The 9,762-nt window shown below is 34.8% G+C and overlaps 1 protein-coding gene across 1 annotated transcript; it reads left to right on the top strand.

Moving 5' to 3' along the window:
• The first annotated feature begins 1,963 nt into the window (after positions 1-1,963).
• On the top strand, positions 1,964-2,913 carry LOC120863771 (olfactory receptor 2M4-like). The gene is given in 2 exon segments (XM_040240340.1): positions 1,964-2,879; positions 2,882-2,913. Coding segments are annotated over 2 exon segments (948 nt in total).
• The last annotated feature ends 6,849 nt before the right edge of the window (positions 2,914-9,762 follow it).

Here is a 9,762-nt window from a genome sequence, read left to right as displayed (position 1 = left end):
AGAAAGTTTGGATTCTCTCAACACATAGTCATCATCTAAATAGGTGAAAATACCTAACACACACTTGTTATACAAAGAAAGGAATTTGTGACCTAAGGAATTATTCCCCAGTTGCAATATTCAGCATATCTGATTCTGTAAGGCTCTCTACTATGCTCAAATGTTAGAACAGGGAATGAATTTTTTTTTTAATACTGACATAACATTTTAATTCCATTAAAATAAAGCCATGGCATTTTAGTACACTGTTAACAGCAAAAAATACCTCTGAGGATATTTCTCCTGCCCAGCTCCTCTGTCCATGGGATTTCCTAGGCAAGAATACTGGAGTGGATTGCCATTTCCTTCTCCAGGGGATCTTTCCTACCCAGGAATCGAACTCCAGTCTGCTGCATTGCAGGCAGATTCTTTACCAACTGAGCCACTAGGGAAGCCCCTTAAGTATAATTAATGAAAATTAATTTTGAACATAAACAGGATATTTGCTAGGGAAAATTTTTGCAGCAAAAATATTTTGAAGAAATGTTCCTATCCTACATAAAATGTTGTAGAGACATAAGCCTTATATCATTAAAAAGGAGGTCATACAACAATTTTCAGGAACCTGCTATATGCCTGGAAATACACATTATTTGGTTTGATGTACACAGGGCTACAGTCCATGCGGCCTCAAAGAGTCAGAGACACAAATGAGGAACTGAGCACTTGTGCACAATAGTCACAATAGTCACAATTAGGCTGTGGATTTTACATAGAAAAAGCTTGATGTATCCATTTTTCATTGAAGTGTTAGAGAAAAAAGTAGATAATCGGATTTCTTTACAATTTAATAAAATTCTACAGAACCTATTTGAAAAACACTGCTTGTTTAGAATTGTTTTAAAGGAAATGAAAGATAAACGCTTTACACAAAGATAAACATTCACCATGGTAAACAATCTAGGGTCAGTGGATCAGTGGATATTCAATATCAAAAAGTATGATATGAGTGAGACAAAACCTAGATTTTGTTTAAAGCTGAATTAAAAATAAGATGATGAGAAATTAAGGAAAAATAGATTACTTTGTATCAAGTAGAAATAAAAGCATAATGGGAGTTTTGATGAATTAAGAAGTCTCCGAGGCTTAGTCTGAGATGGAAAAGTTAAAATGTACATTACTAAACCCTTCTCTGAATTAGATATATAGATACCACTTTGAGGATAATAACATTGATCTTGACTTCCCAGGAGGCACAGTGATAAAGAATCTGCCTGCCAATGCAGGAGGTGTAAGAGATGCTGGTTCAATAGCTGCAACAGGAAGATTCTCCTAGAGTAGGAAATGGCAACAACAGGAAATGGCAACCACTCCAGTATTCTTGTCTGGAAAATTCCATGGACAGGGGAGCCTGGTGGGCTACAGTTCATGAAGTTGCAAAAAGTTGGGCAGAACTAAGTAACTTAGCACAATATTGTTCCAATGCGATGTTTCACTGGGCTGGTACCATACACAAGAAGCAGGTAAAATGGTAGAAGGAATCAAGAGAAGAGGAATTCTGTAGTTACGAGAGCACAAAGTGGAGACATGTTAAGACAAAGAATACAACTGTCAATAGAGAATACTACGTAATCAAGGATATTTCATAAAATTTAGCAACAGACACTTGTAATTATTTTTCTCCTAGATTCTCTATTGACTGTGTACCTTTGAGTTAGTCAATAATATACATTTTTCTTTTCTGGGAAATAGGGAAAATAGTTATTGAAGTTGTTATTTGGGAAGTCTGGATGATAAAATGACTAGAAAACAATGGACCAAATCACATAACTTATTGCGACCAAAGATGAGGTAATGGAAGGTTGGTGAGAAGTTCTTATACGTGCATACAATACATTGAGTACATTGACCTGGTATGCATTTGAAAACTAATAAACAAGTTTCTACCCATTCTGGATCTTGCAGATAACACAAATTATCTGGGATGGTTTGGAGAAACCAGACCCTCAACTTGGACTTCATCCTGTTAGGAATCTTTGATTATAGACCCACACACATCTTCCTTTTCTCTCTGGTCTTGGGCATCTTCACAGTGGCCTTCATGGGAAACACTCTCATGGTTCTTCTTATCTACTTGGACACCCAGCTCCACACCCCTATGTATTTGCTCCTTAGCCAATTGTCCCTCATGGACCTCATGCTCATCTCTACTACTGTACCCAAGATGGCCTTCAGCTACTTGTCTGGCAGGAAATCCATCTCTCTAGCAGGCTGTGGCATCCAGATATTCTTCTATGTTTCCCTACTTGGAGCTGAATGCTTCCTGTTGGCTGTCATGGCCTATGATCGCTATGTGGCTATATGTCACCCTCTTCGATATACCATCCTGATGAATCAGAAACGCTGTGTCTTCATGACTGTTGCTTCCTGGATCTTGGGCTCTCTTGATGGGATCATTGTGCTTGTAGCAGCCCTCTCATTCCCTTATTGCAGCTCCCTGGAAATTCATCACTTTTTCTGTGATGTTGCTGCCCTTTTACCTCTATCTTGCACAGACACCTCTGCATTTGAAAATTTGCTTTTTGTCTGTTGTGTGGTGATGCTGGTCTTACCAGTCTCTGTGATTATTGGTTCCTATTTACGAGTTCTTCAAGCTGTCATCAGCATGGATTCCAAGGAAAGTCGCCACAAGGCCTTCACCATCTGTTCTTCACACCTGTCTGTGGTTGGACTCTACTATGGAGCTGCCATGTTTATGTACATGAGACCAGCTTCTAATCACACACCGGACCAGGACAAGGTGGTATCAGCCTTTTATACCATCCTCACCCCCATGCTGAACCCTCTCATCTACAGTCTTCGAAACAAAGAGGTATCTAAAGGATTTCAGAAACTGTTGAGGAAAGGAAAATTAATTTTATACAGCACCTTTGAGTGCCCACTGTGATCAATACTCCTTCCCGGAAACTTGAGTCCCTTGCATCATCTTATTCTTCCTGGTATATTATTCTCCCACTTTTATTTCCAATTTAAAATACCTTCATTTATAGTTTATATAAACATCACAGGTAAAGAAGACAGTTTAGATAACAGCATAGGCAGCTTCACCGCTGTGAATTTCTTTTATACCACTAGTTGTTAGACATGAGTACCTGATTTTAGGATGCCTGTCTTTTAACTCAGGTATAAGTCTGATGATTTTGCTTTATCCAAGACAAAAGGTTGGAGTCGAACCACTTAAATCTCTATTTAACAATTACTTACCTTAAATGAACTTATCTTCATTTTAGCCCTATTTGAACCCATGTTTTGACTTTTATTCCTGACTCTTCCCTACTTAATTCCAAAGAATTTAGAAATTGATAGTTAACATTGACAATTCTGTCAAATAAGCCATATGTCTAGATAAGCTAACAGAGACTTATACATTTTTTTGCCTTTAAATAAAAAGTGAATATTTTAATGGTCCACATAAAATATCTATTGTTTAAGCTGCACAACTTTCATCTTTATTGTAATTGACTTTATTTGTCACTCAACCTTATATTGATAACTAAAATCTATTTGAAGATATTAGAAAACTAACAAACAGTTTCTAGAATTGCTAATAATGATTTTGTACACAGCTGTAAAAAAAATTTCCTATAAATTATGCCACAAAACTGGAAATTTTTTTCTTAGAGGAAACTTATGGTCTCTGAATGCCCATAACAGCTGTTTTAATGTTCTGTTGAGTACCCACACATTGATGCAGCAAAAGAGTCATTAATTTTTTGCAATTTACAAATGTAAATAATCTACATCTTTAAAAACAATCCTTACATGCTCATGAGATTAACTTGATTTATGTATATATAACTGTAAACCAATATTTATTATGCAATTTATTATTGTTCTATAAATGTTTTTTTAAACTAAAATTAGAGTTTATACTTAACAAGATGTTCCATGGGTTGTTATATGTTGCATCTCTTTTTAGAAAAATGACAATTTTTGAGATATACAGAATATTCTAAATATATATATATATTCTCAGGATTTTTTAAAATAAAATTCACATACAATGAAATTCAACACTTTAAAGTTCAGAGTTCAGTTATTTTTCAGTAGATTCACAGATAAGTGCAAGCATTATCGTTATCTAATTCCAAAAGATGCTCATAACTATTATACCCATTAGTATTCATCCATCATTCCCTTCTCCCCCAACTCTTTGTCTCTGTGGCTTTTGCCTATTTAAGATGTAGCATATAAATGAAATCTGCAAATGTGGTATTATTTCATAACTAGTTTCTCTCACTTACCATAATGTTTTCAAGGTTCATGTTGAAGCACATATCAGTTCTTCATTACTTTATGTGAATGAATAATATTCTACTTAAGGTTATACCACACTTTGCTTATCCAATCAACAATTAATAGACATTTCAGAAATTTTGGAGAAGGAAATGGCAACCCACTCCAGTACTCCTGCCTAGAAAATTCCATGGATGGAGGAGCCTGGTAGGCTACAGTCCATGGGGTCACAAAGAGTCAGACAGGACTGAGCGACTTCACTTTCTTTTCACTTTCAGAACTTCACTCATTGCCCAGTGGTTTAGACTCCACACTTCCAGTGCAGGGGGACATGGGTGCAATTCCTGGTCTGGGACCTAAGATCCCATATACTGCATGGCACAGCCAGAAAACAAAACTTAAGGGGAAAAAAAGACATTTAAGATGTTTTTACTTTGACTATAATGAATACTACTATTATTAACACTCACATACACATTTTTGTGTGGACATATGTTTCCAGTGAGTAGAATTGTTCAGCCATACTTTTAACTCTTTGCAGAGCTGCCAAATAGTTTTCCATGATGGCTACAAAGTTTTACATTTCCAACATCAATGTAGGGGGCTTTCAATTCCCCCACATTCTTGTCAACTCATAACTTTCCACTTTTTAAAGATCATGGTCATTCTAGTATGTCTAAAGTGGTATTTCATTGCTTTTTGATTTGCATTTCCCAAATGAATAATCATATTGAACATCTTTTCATGTCCTTATTGTCATTTGAATATCTTCTTTGAATAAATATCTATGTAGTTCCTAGGCCATTTAAAACTGAAGGAGTCCTAAGGCTTAGAAGAGCTTCCCTGGTGGCTCAGATGGTAAAGCATCTGCCTGCAGTGCGGGAGACCTGGGTTCGATTCCTGGGTTGGGAAGATTTCCTGGAGAAGGAAATGGCAACCCACTCCAGTATTATTGCCTGGAGAATCCCACGGACAGAGGAGCATGGTGGCCCACAGTCCATGGGGTCTCAAAGAGTCGGACACAACTGAGCAACTTCACTTAAGGCTTAGAAAAGAAGATAAAGACCTTGCCCTAAGGCCTGGAAAAAGAAGATAATGAACTCAGAGGCCCTTGCTGAACCACATGACTTCAGGGATAACAAAACTGAACTGTAAGCCTCACCCCAATACTCTGGACAGATTGCATCACTTTCCATCCCCTGCCTGGACCTTTCCACTGCCTGTTCAACCGCAATTGTCATCTCAACTAAAGAATACCCCAAATGCCCACCTGACTAAAAACCTCCGTTATCACTTCTGCAAACCTTCCCTTAAATATGAACCCTCCCTGATCCCTCACATGTTTAGCCTGGTCATTAGACCAACTGTCACCCGTCTTTGCCTGAATAAAAGGTATCCTGTCTCTGTTGAGGCCATCTTCCTTTCTTATTTGCCTCATCTCAAACTATTCCTTACAAAATTGGTTATAAATGTATTTTTGTTGTTGAGTTTTTAGGCTTCTTTTATATTCTGGAAAATAGACTCTTATCAGATATATTTTGCAAATATTTTCCCTTTCAGTGTGTTGTGTTTTCACTCTGTTAATAACATGCTTAGAATTAGAATTTATAAATTTGTTTTATTTTGATGTAGTCCAAAGAATTTAACATTTTAATGCTTAAGATTTTTGCATAATTTCTGGAAAATCATCGTTTAATACAAAGTCAAAAGATCAATGTTTCCCTCTTGAGTTTTATAGTTTTAGTTCTTATATCTATGTCATTGGTACCTTTGAATACTTTTTTGCATATGGTGTGAGACAGGGTCAACTTTATTATTTTGCTTTGCTATATCCAGTTGTCACAGCACCATTTATTGAAGAGATACTGCTTTCTCCATTATTTTTATTTTTGGTATATCTGTAGAAAAATCAGTTGACCATAGATAGATATAATTACTCTTGAACTGTTAATTCTATTTCATGCATCTACATATTTATTCTTTTGTTATTGCTATACTGCCTTGATTACCATAATTTCAATGTAAATGAAAACTCAGAAAGTGTTGTTAGGTAGTTAGAATAGTTAGAATTTTCCCTTCTTTTGACAAGGAAGGGAAAAGCCCATGAAAATAGAAAAAAGAAAGGTCCCAGGACCAGAGTAAGGACCTCGGGTAAAACAAAGAGCACTCCTGGCCAGTCCAATTTACATACACCAGGCCCAGGGGGAGGAAAAATCTTATAAAAATAGGAGCCAAAGGGCCAGGGGTCTCTCTCTCTCTCTTCTCTGCGTGTCTTTTGGGTTGGCATGCCCTCATGCCTCGAGGATATATTTTCCTTTATTTTCTAAATAAAACTGAACTAAACTGTAACTCAGAGCTATAACACTGTCCAAGAGCTGTGACAAGCGAAGGGCTTTAATGTCCATTGTTTCAAATTTTTGTTGTGATGGGACAGAACCAAGGAAATTGCATACTCCCCTGACAGTGTGAATTCCCTTTGTTCTTGGTAAAACTTGCTAAAGATATTCTAGGTATCTTGAAATAGTGTATAAAATTTAGGATTAGCTTGACAATTCTGAAAAAGAGCAGCTGGAACTTTTTTATAGAGATGGTATTGCATCTATAAATCAATTTGGGGGATGTTTCCCAACTTAACAATAATATTCCTCTAACTGATTGACACAGAATATCTTTGAATTTCTTTCTCTTAGTGTTTCTTTTCCTCAAAATTTTGCAAGCCTAAAAATCTGTTATTTTGTTTAATTTATTATTAAATATATTATTCTTTTTATGGTATGACATATGAACTGTTTACTTAATTTTATTTTCTTATTGTTCATTGCTAGTGTCACTCTATTACTTTTTTGACATTAAGGCAACTGTGCATCTTTTAAAATATTTTTCCTCTATATGATTATTTCTTATTTTCTTTTAATGGCCTTTCTATATTTTAGTGTTTATCTTTACAGATATGATCTCATTTTGTTTATACAACTCGATATTGACTTTTCATTGTTTACTTCCAAATGTATGTTTTTACTGTTTGTGTCTATGGAATCACCAGACAAGCTCTCCTAGGGACTCTGTACTTGGGATAACCTGAATTATCATGCTCTTTTTTTTGCAGACATATTTATGGTTCTTCTGAAAGATATACTTTGAAGCATAATCCTCCAAGAAATCCAGAACTATTTAGTTCATTCCTATCTCAAACTTTGCCTAATTTAATTTCATTGCCTATGGCTCCCCAGGTGGTGCTAGTGTAGGGAACCTGTTTACCAATGCCGACTGAAGTGACTTAGGATACACACATGAAAACAAATACTAGACTTTGGTATTTCTTTCTCTCCCTGGATATTATACAGTCAGGCAAAAACTGCAGTCAGAGACTTGTCTTCACAACTCAGCCTTCTCACTAGATATGCAACCATGGGAAAATTAGCATATTCTCTCTGCTTCAGTTTTTATGTCTGTTAAATGGGGTGAAAATTATAATAATGGGAAAATGGTGTGAATTATATGAGTGTATATTTTTGAGACACTTAGAACAGTCCCATGCACATTAGTACTTTGCAAGAATCAGAGTTTTAAAATCGTTATGAGGCCTAAAATGTACTGATGTTTATGATTTTTAAGTGTGTATGTTCATACACACAAACAGATATTCAACTATATACTAAGTAAGCTGTGCTTTGTGCTGTGCTGTGTCGTGTCCAACTCTTTGCGACCCTATGGACTATAGCCTGCCATGACTACATGAGAATTGGAAATATATATGAAAACTATGAAATTATGTTTCTATCATTTTGCTTTCACAAAGGATAAAGTAATGATTTTAAAGCAATTTACTGAAGAAGAAATCTGAATCACTAATAAACATATAAAACAGCTACTCAAATCAGTAATGAAAATTTATACAATTATAAGAATGAGAAACCATTTCTTACAAATAGGTTTACAAAGTGTTATTTTTTTAATTAAGCAATAGAAAATGATTTTTGAGGTTGTGATGAAAGAAAATGCTATTTCTGTTTATGTAGCTAATGAGAATGTAAAATAGCTCAAGCATTCTTGCATATGAATGGGCAGTATTTTTGAAAATTCATATATTTCCCTTCTAAGGACCTTATTCCTATCCTACATTACTCCTGAGCAGAAACATCATTAATAAGATGGAGAATGACTTAAAAATTGAAGTTAATATTAAAAGAGTGATAGATTCATGGAGAGATAATTGTTCAGAATTGGACATGAAAATAAGATGAAAGAAGAATATCATAAAATTTATAATTAGCAAGCATTTGTTAGGATCTGGTATTCAGAAAAAAATATTGAGTGAAGATATATAGATGCAGTAATCATAATACTAATGAAAGAGTAAGAGAGCAAATAAAAATCTTAGGGAGTCAAAATATTTCATGAAAGGAAAATTAACTAATTATATAGTATCTGGAGACAGTGACAAGACAACCAGTACTAGAATCAAGAGAAGCTGACCACAAATGTCAAGTTTTCAAAAAAGGAATAAATTAAAATAATATTGACATCTCAAACATAGGAATCTCAAGTCAAATGACTCCAAATCTCAAGTCAATTCACTCCACTTGTGAATCATCAATTTAAAAATAAATAATGAATTTTAATAGTTTTACTTAGAGATAATAAAGCTTACAGCTCAATGAGTATTCACTCATTTTAAAATGAGGAATCCAAATGTTCTTTTGGAACTTATATAGTTAATAATGAAATAATTAGAAATTATGAAAGATTTTTAAAAGGGAGTGTGAATATAGAGTGATTAATATATGAATCAGTCAGAAAATACTGATGATAAGAATTAAGGAATTTATATTATTAATCTAAAAAGTGACAAACTTTTATATTGATATTAAATATTAATAAGATTCACACTTTAAAGATAGAAAACTATTTTTATATGAGGCCTTAGGAGAAAAAATGAGTGATTACATATATAACTGTAATTAAAGACAAGGGACTGGATAACCTGGAGGGATTTCAAATAGAAATCTCAGATGACTTAGCAAAATTTTATTCAATAGGTTTTCTCTAGAAATTTAAGCATTTTTATCTAGCAAGTAGTACCATGTCTTCTTAGGAACATTTGGAAGTGATAGCTTATGATGAATGGTTTTGGATTCGTATCTCTAAAGAAGAAGATTTAACTTCAGGACCAAAGACCAGGCTTGATCACTTGAGAGCTTTTGTATAGCAGGGTTTTATTAAGGTATAAAAAGGGGACAGAGAAAGCTTCTGATATAGACATTAGAAGGGGCATGGAGAGTGCCCCCCTGCTAGTCTTTAGCAAGCTATTTTATGTTAGAAAGCTATTAATCAGATAAGAGAGACACCTCAAGTCTGACAGCGTTATACCAGGCCCATCTCCCACAATATGCATTTTTGAGAGAGGATGGCACAAGATGTGTCATCCCCTAGCCATAAAACAATTGATATGAATACTGGTTTGTTGAGCTATTATCAGCCCAAGGT

Source organism: Oryx dammah, unplaced genomic scaffold (genome assembly GCF_014754425.2).
Source record: "Oryx dammah isolate SB20612 unplaced genomic scaffold, SCBI_Odam_1.1 HiC_scaffold_5, whole genome shotgun sequence".
NCBI classification, from domain to species: Eukaryota; Metazoa; Chordata; class Mammalia; order Artiodactyla; family Bovidae; genus Oryx; species Oryx dammah.
This window is presented reverse-complemented; position numbering and strand designations above follow the sequence as displayed.